Below are 14716 nucleotides of genomic sequence, written 5' to 3'. Positions count from 1 at the left end.
CAAGAATCTTACAACTTTTCAGTTAACGTTATCAAAATTTGAACGTATAATTTAATAACATGGTTCACCATTTATTCAATTTCATATTTTGACCAAAAACAAGAGACAATTTCATATTGGGTTTTGTTTGGAGAATTGAACCAAAATCTAAATGGTACTATTTCTACTTGCCCGGTTGGATGAAAACGATGAGGATGAAATGCACGTGTCAAAAGTATAGACCACAAAAATGTCCCGATGTCAAAGAAACCAATTTTTTCTTCTCTTAATTTCAGTAGACAAACCATAGGTGTCCAACTTCTTAACCTAACTTTGGCTTTCCTTCTCTATTTAATACCTTACTTTTCTCCTTCTAATACCCAAAAACTTGGCCTCTCTTCTCTCAAAGACTCACACCAGAGTTAAAATACTCTCTCTCTCTCTCTCTCTCTCTCTCTCTCTCTCCAAAACAAATTCAAATGGGCAACCCAGAAGTGGAGAGAACAACCACAGGATGGGCTGCAAGAGACGCATCTGGCATTCTCTCACCCTATACCTACACTATTAGGTAATAAAATCTTATGTCCCTCCCTTTCTGTATGACATACAGATTCGCTAAATTTGTTTACTAAATGATTTTCTTAGTTCTCTCTCGTATTTGAAACTGAAGTAGTACGACATGTTCGTTTATCTACTAAATTTGGTAAATAAAGATAGTGAGGAGTAGTGATCTATTTTATGTGGTAGCTGAATCTTTTTTATTAAAACCATATGCAGAAACACAGGCCCAGAAGATGTTTACATCAAAGTCCTATTCTGTGGAGTTTGCCACACTGATACGCACCAGGCAAAAAATCAACTTGGCATGTCACACTATCCCCTGGTTCCTGGGTATGATAAATCATTCTTCCTTTTCTTTATGTTTCTATCACGCGAAGTGCTAAAACCAGACGCTCACACCTGGTTCTGGCCGTTCCTGTTTTGTGAGGTCTACATTCACGCATATGAAGAATGGTCAGAATCAGCTTGCGTACACGTGCAGCTTATGATTTTATTAATTATAATGTGTGTTGCTCATGAACAGGCATGAAGTGGTTGGTAAGGTGGTGGAGGCTGGATCGGATGTGACCAAGTTCAGAGTAGGAGATGTGGTAGGAGTTGGCCTCGTTGTTGGTTGCTGCAGAAACTGCAACCCTTGCAACACAGACAATGAGCAATACTGCAACAAGAAAATCTGGACATACGCTGACGTTTACACCGATGGCAAACCCACCCAAGGCGGCTTTTCCGGTGCCATGGTGGTTGACCAAAAGTAAGGACCAAAGCATAATATGCCTAATAAAAATAGGATAATATTTGCAGTCTCCCTTCATTTTATGGGATGAGCTTATTCTCTCACATACAAATAACGTATATTCATCGTAGAAATTTATCGTTTAGTCATTTAATAATTAAATAAATCAAACAGTGTAGCTACAAAGTAGCGTATTCATGATGGACCGTTGATTTATTTCATTCATTTAAATGAATAACTGATCTAATTCAAATGATTATTTTAGTAGATATGATTTTCAAATGAAGATTAGAAGATCGAACAGTCTCGATTATGAAAATTTATGGTAAAATTGTTATAACTAAGTGGAGAAATGAGCTTATCCTTAAACCTACTCCAATTCTTGGAGTAAAAATCAAATTTAGGTTTTAAACTCACCCTAAATTGCTGCAACCCTTGGGCCAAAAATGAGTTTTAACCGAAAACTCAATTTTGGGGCAAATTCTGTCTAGATTTAACACTAGGTTAGTACGTTAGCCCAACTGTGCACATGGACGCGCCCAACACAAACATACATGCATAGCGCAAACGCGCCCAACACCACCAATGCGTGAGGTACTAACAACACAGGGGCCCACACACGTGGGTGTGTCGGGCACCATTATGAGCCCATAAATCAAAATTCACCCAAAAAATCTATAAATATCTATTTATCATAATCTAAATATTTTTTAAGTTAAAATGTTCATACAATTAAATTATGATATTCTACATTTTTTAAAAAGTTACTTTAAAAAAATATTTACCTAAATTCATTCTTTAATAATTTCTGGCTAAAAATTTAGAGTAAAAATTTTAAGTTTTGATCCAAGGGTTAGATACAGTCTTAAGACCAAATCCAACATTGGACTAAATGCTATTTTTTAGGTTTTATTCCCCCCCCCCCCCCCCCCCCCAAAAATGAACCCAACTCATGCTAAATGTGTGGGCTAAAAGTTAAAAGCCAAATTCCTCCCAGGATTTAGCCCATAAAATGGTGTGGGCCTCACTAGCAAGCAGTAAAAAACAGAAAAAATTAGCCTAAATTTATTTTTTAATAATCTCAAGCTAAAAAATTTAGGCCAGAAGAATTAGAGAAAAAAAACTATTTTTTGGTTAAAACCTAAATTGTCCTTGTTATCCTAGCTAATTTTATTTATTTATTTATATATTTTTTGTTAAGGTTTGTCGTCAAGGTACCGGAGGGCATGGTGCCAGAACAGGCGGCACCGCTGCTTTGCGCGGGGGTGACGGTGTACAGCCCGCTGAGGCACTTTGGCCTGAATGTGGGTGGGTTAAAAGGAGGAATACTTGGACTTGGAGGTGTAGGACACATGGGAGTGAAGATAGCCAAAGCCATGGGGCACCATGTGACTGTGATAAGCTCTTCAGAAAGGAAGAGAGAGGAGGCTTTGGAGCATATTGGGGCCGACGAGTACTTGATCAGCTCAGATGCCACAAAAATGCAGGAGGCTGCTGACTCCTTGGATTACATCATTGACACAGTGCCCGTCGGCCACCCACTCGAGCCGTACCTCTCTTTGTTGAAGCTTGATGGCAAATTGATCTTGATGGGTGCTATTAACACCCCATTAGAATTTCTTTCCCCAATGGTCATGCTTGGTGAGTCCGATCTTCTGTCACCGCCTTCAACCGGCAGCGGTTTAATCAAATTTTCGATCAGAAAATGATATTTGCACACCTTTTTTTTTCACTTGCTGCAACACTCTTATTTATGACCCTTGTTAAAATGTGTGCAAAAATTGTCTCTCTTTTTAATCCCTTTCTCAGGAGAGCTGCTTATTTTTACGGTGTAGAATTATCTTACGAGCTTAGATTTAGCTTTGAAGTCGAGATTTTTGGTCTTTTAGAACTCAGAAGTGGTAAACTTAGAATCTAAGCGATAAACATGAAGAACTCATATATATATATATATATGTATATGTATGTATATATATGTATGTATGTATGTATGTATATTGTTATATTATTCCCTAACTGCTTAAGGTTTCTAAGACTAGTAACTGACCTATTGTTTTACTTTCTCTGCTTCGCAATTATGCGTAGGGAGGAAGACGATCACAGGGAGCTTTGTTGGGAGCATGAAGGAAACAGAGGAGGTGCTTCAGTTCTGCAAAGAGAGAGGATTGACAACCATGATCGAAGTGGTTAAGATGGACTACATAAACACAGCTTTCGAGAGGTTGGAGAAAAACGACGTTAGGTACAGGTTCGTCGTCGATGTGGCCGGTAGCAATCTTTGATCAATAAAATGAAGAAACACGTTCATGTAAGACGGAATTTTCTTTGATTTACGCTTGTCAAGTTGCTCCATGAATGTCTCTACTAGCCATTCTACATTGGTGATTATCCACCTCACCTGCCACGTCATGTGATATGAAATTGCAGCAGAATTAGATGGTAAGGATATTATTTGTAGACCAACTACCCACTAATTCATCACATGGATTATTTGAGCTATATGCCATTGTAAAAATTACTCTGCGAAAAATTCCATTTAAATTTGAGCGTACTCGCTCGAGGCCTGAATTATTTATAACAAGAAGTTACCGACGGTGTATAACTGTCATACTGGTTGAATCCAAAAGAAACACTCGATTTGGGCAAGCTTCCAAAAGATAGTGGAAGAAATCCAACGGTGCCGCCCGCGGAAGGGGGCATGAGATCGCATCAGAGAAGCATGATACATGTGCCAAGGGCCCCTCCTCAAAGCAAGAACTAATAGCCTGTGAGTTGATGGTTCCAAAAACGTGGATTTTATGAACGATATGGCTGGAAAGTATTGAAGTCGGGCTTTTCATTTGTGTTGAAGTGTCACTATTTTTCCTCGATTCTTCTTTTTTACTTTTGTTGGTGTTGACATATTCATGGGTGATGCTACAAACATTCTCAGTCGGACCTTCTCGTTCTACCATCTCAATTCCTCCTCTAATTGTGCAATATTGCATATGAACATAACTATGATCTTCTTTTACAGTTCACCTTATGAATATTAACTTTGTAAAAAATTGAACAAATCAAGAATCTTTCAACCTTTCAATTAACGTCATCAAAATTTGAGTGTATAATTTAATAACATGGTTCACCATTTATTCAATTTCATAATTTGACCAAAAAAAAAAATTTCATATTTGGTTTTGTTTGAAAAATTGTACCAAAATCTAGGTGTTACTATTTCTATTTGCCAGTGGGATGAAAGCGTGGAGAATGCAATGCACGTGTCAAAATTATAGACCTCAAAAATGTCCCCATACCAAAGAAAACCAACTTTTCTTCTCATCATTTCAGTAGACAAGCATAGGTGTCCATCTTCTTAACCGAACTTTGGCTTTCCATCTCTATTTAATACCCTACTTTGTACTTCTTTTAATACCCAAAAACTTGGCCTCTCTTCTCTCAAAGACTCACCAACCCATCCTCTCTCTCTCTCTCTCTCTCTCTCTCTCTCTCTCAAACAAATTCAAATGCGCAACCTAGAAGTAGAGAGAACAACCACAGCATGGGCTGCAAGAGACGCATCTGGCATTCTCTCACCCTTGACCTGCACTCTTAGGTAATAAAACCTTATGTCCCTTCCTTTCTGTACGACATATGATAGGTGCATTATTTACCATATTTTCATACTAATTATCCCCAAGTTTTGTTAAGGAATTGGTCTTAAAAGAGCCTTATTACTTTCCTTTTCTCAGTTTCAGCCAATCTGCGCACTTAGGACGTTTTTAATGATAATTCGACTTTCCGGAGGAGTTTTGATGCAAGGCCAATTGAAAAAGAAAGCTCAGAGGTTGAAGATCATTGTGTCCAAATTTCATAATTTTCCATTAAGCCATTCATTCCAGTTTCACAAATCAATCCCACAGAAGTTGTTTTCCCGTCAAAATTGCACAGCTGTAGGAGAATGGGAGAATGAAGATTTGAAGACTTTCCGATTTTTCCTAGTGGTGTGCGATATATGCTTGGAAATATAAGAGATAAAGCTACGTTTTCTGTATTTTTATAGAATTTTCCAGAAGATAAATCGACCCCAAAACTAGCGTCCAAGATAGATGACGTGTTTCCCAAGCCAAGAAGGATTCTTTCCTAGTTTGTGTCATTAATTGTTTAGGAGTTTGTTTTGTTTTAGGAGAGTTTCTCCCATACCTTTTAGGGTTTTTCTAGTATAAATAAGGTCCCAGAAGATGTTTACATCAAAGTCCTATTCTGTGGGGTTTGCCACACTGATACACACCAGGCAAAAAATCAACTTGGCATGTCACACTATCCCCCGGTTCCTGGGTATGATAAATCATTCTTCCTTTTCTACATGTTTCTATCATGAGAAATGCTAAAATCAGCCCCACACGATCGATTCTGGCCATTCCTATTTTGTGAGGTCCACAATCATGCATGAAGAATGGTCAAAATCAGCTCGCCTACACGTGCGACTGATGATTTTAGTAATTATAATATGTGTTGCTCGTGAACAGGCATGAAGTGGTTGGTAAGGTGGTGGAGGCTGGATCAGATGTGACCAAGTTCAGAGTAGGAGATGTGGTAGGAGTTGGTCTCGTTGGTTGCTGCAGAAACTGCAACCCTTGCAACACAGATAATGAGCAATACTGCAACAAGAAAATCTGGACGTACGCTGACGTTTACACCTATGGCAAACCTATCCAAGGCGGCTTTTCCGGTGCCATGGTGGTTGACCAAAGGTAATACATGCGTTCTCCCTTAATTTTATGGGATCAGTTTATCCTCACTTACAAATAACGTATATTCATTGTAAAAATTTATAATCATAATCGTTTAATCTCTTAATCTTCATTTGAAGATCATCCCTAGGAAAAATCATTCAAATCTAATATCTTTTAATCATTCAACATATCAAATAAATCAAAGGTGTAGGTGCTAAGAAATATATTCATGATGAACCATTGATTTATTTCATTCATTTAGATTACTACTCATACCTGATTCTTTTTTTCTTTTTTATTATTATTCTTATTATTATTTTTTAGAGATTCATTATAACTAAGTGGACAAATGAGCCTATTCTGACCTACTCCAACCGTTGGATAAAACTCAAATTTTAGGTTTCAAACTCAACTCAAATTGCTTCAAGTCTTAGGCCAAAAATGAGTTTTAACCCAAAACTCAATTTTGGAGAAAATTCAGGCCAAGATTCAACACTAGATTAGTCGGCCTGGCTCACTTGTGTGCGTGGACATGCCCTACACAAACACACACATAGCGCAAACGCGCCCCATGCCACCAATGCATGAGGCACTTAGGCCATCACCAACCGAAGGGTTTAGAGGGCTGAAAATAGCCCAAAAACTGTCTCCAACCAAGGGCTAGGCCAGAGGGCTCTTGGAATCTGAGAGTAGGGCTGGGTTCGGTTTGAAACGGTTCGGTTTGGTTCAATTTTTTTCGGTTTTTTTTTGTTTGGTTTTTTTCAGTTCGGTTTTTTCCGGTTCAGTTTCGGCCCAATTTGGTTTCTTTTTTTTTTTTTTTTTTTTTTTTTGGAAAAATGAAAACAAAATTGAAATCTAGAATTTTAACATCTCCAACACAATTATAACATAAGCATTCTAACATAATGAAAATAAAGGTAGTCCTGAATCCGAATCATGTTGCTCCGTATATTTCATTGCCGTGCTCTATATGTTTCATTAGGATTTTAACAAAATTTATAGCTGACTTGAGCTAAGTTCCACAGCGTTGCTCTATTTGTTGACTCAACAGAGCAATCAACATAATGTGACTTAGCACATACAGAAATTGGAAAGCATCAATAATTGATCTTCATTTTAACCAAGGAAAGCTAGAAGAGCATCAAAATATATACACATATATATCAGAACTATCAAACTTGAAGAGGTAAATAATACATTTGATCTCTTTAGTACACTCACAAATTTATAAATAAAAAATAATCAAAAACGTGTACCGACAAATTTAGATACATGCACTGAAGAATATTATCAAGGGACTAAGTATCCAGCACCAGCAGCACTAAAATCAAGCATCCACCAGAATTACCGACAATCGGATTGACTGATATAACTACAGATTTCTCCACCAATACCAAAGGATCTATCAAAAACTTTTCGAATTGATGGGGTAAAAATATTATCAGCTTGATAGATTACCCAAAAACAAAATGATAAGTCAAACATGATCAAATTGTTCGCAAATTAAGACGAAGAAACTACAAAAGTAGCTCAAAAATCCAACTGGGTAACAAGTAAGTAAAGTTCCCAACTCCAATTTAGCATGCAAATTCAACAAATGGACTTAAATATTGACATGTTCTCTACTTACCTACTTCAGAACCCCAAAATTAGCTTCAACTAATAGTGTTCAGAAATAGCATACCCAAAACAAATCGCAAAACCCATGAAATTACAAAACCCATGAAATTGAAAATAAAATATGCAAAACCCAATGAAATTAAAAACAAAATCTATAGAACATGAGAGAAATTACCTTGCAAAGGAAGGAAGTTATGGGTGGAGACTCGAAAAGGCGAGAGGAAGTTGCGGGTCACGGGGGTGAGACACTGAGAGTGAGACGGCGAGTCGGCGACACTTGCAAATCGACGAGATGTGAGACGGGTCGCAGGTCGCTGGGAATGGGAAGGAACAAAACGAAGAGCGACGGAGCTGGGAGTGGGAAGGAGAGGGTCCAGTCGTCCAGAGTACAGAGGAGAGGGATAAAGGAACGAAAAATTGAAAAGGTGAGGCTTCTACAACTAATGGCTAGGGTTAAAGGGTTTTGTTGATTTCTCATATCAAATAAAAAAATTCTCCGACATCCTGAAGGCATGAGGGTTCGAACCCATGCACTCCAGCTTGAAAAGTTTTGCTGAAACCAACTTGGTAACAGGTTTTGTTTTGTTATGATTGTATGACTAAACTATTTATAAATATTAAAATATATATATATCGGTTTGGTTCAGTTTCCGAACCTCAAAAACCGAAACTGAATTGGTCAGATTCGGTTCGGTTCAGTTTGATAGTTTCGGTTTGGTTTTTTTTTTGGGTTTGGTTTTTTTCGGCCTCTGTCCGGTTCAGTTTTCGGTTTTTTTCGGTTTTCGATTTTTTGAACCCACCCCTATCTGAGAGGGCCCCACGGAATCTGAAAGTGCCAAAGGGCTGCATGCCAGCCAGGGGCTAGCCAATAAAAACATTAATCATGTCAGTTATAACCGACAAGAATGCTTAAGCTTCAAATGCAACGGCTAGCTGACGTCAGCTAGCCGTTGCATTTGAATTTTTTTTTTTTGTTATAGTTTTATTATTATTTTTTATTTACAAAATTTTTCCTATAACTTCTATTTTTCATATATTTTTTTTTAAATTCTATTTTTTTCCTAAAACTTTTATTTTACAAAATTTGTTTCATATTTTTTTTTAAATTCCATTTTTTCCTATAACTTCTATTTCACAAAATTTGTTTCATATTTTTTTTTAAATTATATTTTTTTCCTATAACTTCCTAAGCCATTATACAACATTAAAATAAATTAAGTAACATGAAACAACATTAAACAATATGAAACAACATTAAATAACATTAACCAACATAAAAAAAACATTTAACAACATGAAACTTAAACAACATTTTTAAAAACATTTAACAACATAAAACTTAAACGCCTACTCCATACTTCTTTTGGCCCAAAGATGTGCAACAAGATCCTGTTGTAGGTACTTATTTGTGGCATGAGAACGTATCATTCTAGAGTGCCTCGTGTACTCATTTATAGAGAAATTACCAGTTCTTGGATTGAAAGGCAAATTAGACCCATCATATAGTTTTGCACAAGCCTTTCTTGACCTATTTGGATCTTCTTGGTCGTCATCGGACTCTCCATCAGTATACCCATCTCGCTCATCCTCCACTATCATATTGTGTAATATGATGCAAGACATTATGATGGAATCCAAATTTTCTCAACTCCACCCTCTTACCGATTCACTGATGATCTTCCACCATGCTTGTAGAATACCGAAAGCTCTCTCAACATCTTTTCGGTATGCCTTTTGGTGTAAGGTAAACAATTTTTCTGCATCATTCCTAGGGTTTGGAATTGCTTGGACAAGTGTCACCCACTTTGGGTAGATGTCATCTGCCAAATAATACCCCATATTATATTGACAGCTGTTGATGTAGTAGTTAAGTTAAGGTGTTTTACCTTCCGTCAAGTTATTGAAGAAGGGTGAACGCCCAAGAACTGTAACGTCATTTTGGGATCCAAGGACTCCAAAGAAAGCATGCTAGATCCATGTGTCATATGAGGCAACCGCCTCTAACACAACAGTTGGCTTTCTCAACCTTCCACTAAAGCCTTTTTGTCATCCGGTGGGACAGTTCTTCCAATCCCAATGCATGCAATCTAATGACCCTATCATGCTTGGAAACCTACGGTCTTCAGCTTTGCAAAGAAGCCGATTCAGATCTTCTTGATTTGGCTCGCGGAGGTACTCGTCTTTGTAAACCTGAACAATTGTGTCACAGAATTGTTCAAGAGTATGAAGGCATGTAGACTCAAACATATCATGGGTTTCATCCATCAAATCAGCTGGGGAGCCATAAGCCATCATTCGGAGTCCAACAGTAACCTTCTAATGAGGTGAGAAACTAGGGCGGCCTACTCTGTCCCACTTTTATCGAAAGTATGGATTGACCTGCTGGACATCACAAGGTAAACACTCAAAGACAAGACACCTCATCCGGAAGCGACGTCTGAAATCCTCTTTTGTGTACACCGAGTTGGGGTTGAAGTAGTTGTTTATCAAATTAGCATGCGTCATCGCTCTATTTCGTGGTTCGTAAGAGCGACCAACAATAGAGCCACCCCATTGAGGTTGTTCCTCAGTTGGCTGACAAACATGGCCGCAGCCATGGTTGCTGCTTTGTTTTGTTTGTTGCGCCTTACTTGAACTTCTTCATCAGACTCTTCATCTTCTCATCTCATTTGCGCCCATGTTGCTTCCAATTTGGAATTAGATGAAGACCCCCAGTTGGAATCCGAAAAGGATCCAGAATTGGAATTCATTGCAAACTTGAATTGAAATAGATTGAATTCAAAGTTGTGTTAATATAGCCCAATATCCACCCTATTTATAGCAAAAAAAATATATATATATTCAAATCCAACGGCTAGCTGACGTTACTTAGCCGTTAGATTTGAATTTAAATTGTAGTTTTAAATAATAAATTATGTTTGGCTTTATGGTCCTTTGGCCCTCGGTTGGAGACGGAAGCAAATATAGTCATGTACTGTTCATTAAAATATTAATATCTTGGAAGGCCAGAGGGCTCAGCCCTCAGTTAGAGATAGCCTTACAGCGCAAGGCCCATGCACGTGGAGGTGCATGCTACCATTATGAGCCAAACGGGTTTTTCTTACATCCGACGGTACTGGATCATTGGATTATTGGTTCATCCCACTGTGTAGATTCAAATATATATTTTTTTTTATATTTGTAAATTTATTGAATTTAACGATTGAGATCTAATATAAACAAATCTAAGACCATCTCCAATGGTGACCTAAAACCTAAAAATATTTAGCCTAGAAAATTTAGGTTTTAGCTCAGAAACAGCTTTTCTACTCCAACCCTTTTGGCTTAAAATTTTAGCCCCAGATTATCAAAGAATGAATTAAGGCTTTTTTTTTTTTTAAATTAACTTTTTTCAAAAAAAAAATTTATATAGACTATCCTAAATTAATTTTATGAACACTTTAACCTAAAAATAATTAAATTCCGATAAATTTTGAAAAATCACTAAATCAATACATGAAAATCAAGATAAACCACATAAACTTAATACCAACGACATTTAATAAACCACATAAACTTAAAAAATAAAAAAAACAATTAATAAACTACATAAACTTAATACAATCGAAAACTCATAGACTACATAAACTTAATAATGATATTCACCATCTTGACTTGGTGATGGACTTGGGTGATAGTCTTGAGATGAATCATCATCTTGAAATATACTCCTTGTGGCATTCCTTCGTAAAATTTCATTTTGCTTACCACGTATGTCACATCCCGGCCCGGGGCGCACCACTTCCCGAGCCCACTCCACCACCGTAGCACGATATTGTCCGCTTTGGGCCCCGACCACGCCCTCACGGTTTTGTTTCTGGGAACTCACACGAGAACTTCCCGATGGGTCACCCATCATGGGATTGCTCTCGTGCGCTACTCGCTTAACTTCGGAGTTCCCATGGAACCCGAAGCCAGTGAGCTCCCAAAAGGCCTCGTGCTAGGTAGGGATGGGAATATACATTTAAGGATCGCTCCCCTGGGCGATGTGGGATGTCACAATCCACCCCCTTAGGGGCCCGACGTCCTCGTCGGCACACACGCGGCCAGGGTTAGGCTCTGATACCAAATTGTCACATCCCGGCCCGGGGCGCACCACTTCCCGAGCCCACTCCACCACCGTAGCACGATATTGTCCGCTTTGGGCCCCGACCACGCCCTCACGGTTTTGTTTCTGGGAACTCACACGAGAACTTCCCGATGGGTCACCCATCATGGGATTGCTCTCGTGCGCTACTCGCTTAACTTCGGAGTTCCCATGGAACCCGAAGCCAGTGAGCTCCCAAAAGGCCTCGTGCTAGATAGGGATGGGAATATACATTTAAGGATCGCTCCCCTGGGCGATGTGGGATGTTAGTATGAATGCTCTGATACCAAATTGTCACATCCCGGCCCGAGGCGCACCACTTCCCGAGCCCACTCCACCACCGTAGCACGATATTGTCCGCTTTGGGCCCCGACCACGCCCTCACGGTTTTGTTTCTGGGAACTCACACGAGAACTTCCCGATGGGTCACCCATCATGGGATTGCTCTCGTGCGCTACTCGCTTAACTTCGGAGTTCCCATGGAACCCGAAGCCAGTGAGCTCCCAAAAGGCCTCGTGCTAGGTAGGGATGGGAATATACATTTAAGGATCGCTCCCCTGGGCGATGTGGGATGTCACACGTAATTATCTCTTCCTCTCTGGAGTGTATTTGTCGAGGTCCTCCATTATCAAATTAGTTTCATACCTTTCTTGCTCCCTATCCCCTTCTTCCTTCATGGCCAAAAGCATTTGGGCCAATTCTTCTTGCCGACGGCACTGGTTTTCATTCATTGTTGTCATTTCGCTAGCAAATTGGGCACGTGTCGGATCTTGGGACTTCCCTTTTCTCTTTGCTTCCTTTTGCTTATCTCTACCCGGAGGCCTTGCAAAAGAAGAAGTTGGGGTCATTTGTTCGACACCTTCATTGTCGGCAAAATTCACACATTCATTAACATCATTTGGGGGTGGGGCTTCACTATGAAATAATCTTCCACATTGTTGGTTCGCATCGGTTCCCCACCTCGGACAATCCTTAAGGATGTTCCAAGCATGATGCAACTTAAAAGCTTGATTTTTTGGTGTAGTTCTTGTCTTGTAAATTGCCATTGCTTTATCACCCTATGCAACAAATACATAAAAATAATTAGTTGCAAAATACTATTATGTACATGACAACTAAAATATCAACAAATAAACTCACAATTTCTGAGGCACCCCTTCCACTAGGCATGTCAACCATGGCTCTCTCCAAGCTTTCCTTCCATAAAGTGCACACTTTGTTGATAATCTTCCACCGATCATAAACACCACCAACTTCCCTTCGACCGGCGTTGGAGTTTTCATGGAACTTATCAATGATTTTACCCCACAAAACCTTTCTATTTTGATTGGTGCCGACAACACCATCTTCGCTAACCGAAATCCATGCCAAACATAAAGCAATATCTTCGTCAAAGGTCCAATTACGACCTCTAACATGCTCTTTTGCCATCTTGAAAATTTTGGAAATGAGAAGAAATGGTAGAAAGAAAAATTGGAAGAATTGTAGGGGAAAAGTGAGTTTTGTGTGGATGTTTGAACAAATACATAGGTATTTATAGAGTTTTTGGTTGAATTTTAAGTTAAATAATTTTTTTTAATTAATTTAGCTGTTGGATTTAAATTTGGACCGTTAGATCTTTTTTTTACCATTAGATTTGATTATATTCGATTTAAGCCGTTGGATTCAATAAATATAAAAAAAAAATTGAACGTGAACCGTTGGATTAACCAACAGTCCAATTAAACTGGCCGTTGGATGAAGAAAAGTAGCCGTTGGGCTACAGTGATGTTGACACGCAAGGGGGACAGCCCCACGTGGGTGGGCCTCAGCTGGAAAGGTTCCTGGCGCGTGTAGCGCGTTGGGCGAGTCGGTTTTGGGGTGTGGGCTTCACAGCCCAGATTTCACTCTCATCTGTGGGTCCCACTTGAATTTGTGAGCTAAATTGTGGCTGGTATTTGCCTTCCTTTTGGGTTTTAGGTTTTAGATTTAGTTTAGGTTTTGGGTTGGAGTGGATTTGGGGGGGAAAAAAGGGAAAATTTAGGTTTTAGGTCACCATTGGAGATTGTCTAACGGTAATAAAAAAAAATGATCAAAATTGTATTCTGGGTTAAAATCTAAATTTTTTAGGTTAAAAAGTTTAGATTTTAACCTGAGTTAAAGATGGTCTTCAAGGGTAATGCAAGCGTTATCCATTAAAATACCGTTGTCTTGCCCTCGCCATATATTTGACGTCACACCGTTAACCAGAATCTGCACCTTTAAACAAATATTACCTTGTTAACTAATTTTTGTCTGATTGTAATTCTCTTCCTTTGAAAGAGATTCCAAAGTTTGAATCTCTGTCCTTGTTATCTTAGCTGATTTGTATTTATTTATTTATTTTGGTTAAGGTTTGCGGTGAACATACCTGAGGGCATGGTGCCAGAACAGGCGGCTCCGCTGCTTTGCGCGGGGGTGACGGTGTACAGCCCGCTGAGGCACTTGGGCCTGAATGTGGGTGGATTAAAAGGAGGAATACTGGGACTTGGAGGTGTAGGACATATGGGAGTGAAGATAGCCCAAGGACATGGGGCACCATGCGACTGTGATAAGCTCTTCAGAAAAGAAGAGAGAGGAGGCTTTGCAGCATGTTGGGGCCGACGAGTACTTGATCAGCTCAGATACCACAAAAATGCAGGAGGCTGCTGACTCCTTGGATTACATCATTGACGCAGTGCCTGCTGGCCACCCACTCGAGCCGTACATCTCTCTGTTGAAGCTTGATGGGTGCTATTAACGCCCCATTACGATTTGTGTCCCCAGTGGTGACGCTTGCTGAGTCCGATCTTCTGTCACCGCCTTCGACCAGCAGCGGTTTAATCAAATTTTCGGTTGGGAAATGATATTTGCACACCTTTTTTCACTTTCTGCATCACTCTTATTTATGGGACGCCCTTGTTAAAATGTGTGCAAAAAGCGTCTCTTGAATCCCTCTCAGTAGGGTTGCTTATTTTTAAGGTGTAT

At 39.2% G+C, this 14716-nt stretch overlaps 2 protein-coding genes and 1 pseudogene across 2 annotated transcripts; all 3 read left to right on the top strand.

Moving 5' to 3' along the window:
- Window positions 1-458: 458 nt before the first annotated feature.
- Window positions 459-3555, top strand: LOC103928512 (probable cinnamyl alcohol dehydrogenase 1). The gene is given in 5 exon segments (NM_001319806.1): window positions 459-547; window positions 757-870; window positions 1064-1291; window positions 2475-2914; window positions 3359-3555. Coding segments are annotated over 5 exon segments (1068 nt in total).
- Window positions 3556-5034: 1479 nt separating this feature from the next.
- On the top strand, window positions 5035-6568 carry LOC108865407 (probable cinnamyl alcohol dehydrogenase). Its single transcript, XM_048576283.1, has 3 exons — window positions 5035-5109; window positions 5460-5587; window positions 5779-6568. Exons 1-3 carry the CDS (start codon window positions 5035-5037, stop codon window positions 6005-6007), a joined length of 432 nt encoding a protein of 143 aa, XP_048432240.1. The 3' UTR covers window positions 6008-6568.
- A 1198-nt stretch (window positions 6569-7766) lies between these two features.
- Window positions 7767-14595, top strand: LOC103928510 (annotated as a pseudogene).
- Window positions 14596-14716: the final 121 nt, after the last annotated feature.

Source organism: the organism of the source record quoted next, unplaced genomic scaffold (genome assembly GCF_019419815.1).
Source record: "Pyrus x bretschneideri cultivar Hongxiangsu unplaced genomic scaffold, Pyrus_bretschneideri_v1 Contig89, whole genome shotgun sequence".
Classification (NCBI taxonomy): Eukaryota; Viridiplantae; Streptophyta; class Magnoliopsida; order Rosales; family Rosaceae; genus Pyrus; species Pyrus x bretschneideri.
The sequence above is the reverse complement of the archived record's forward strand: the minus strand, read 5'-3'. Positions and strand labels throughout refer to the sequence as shown.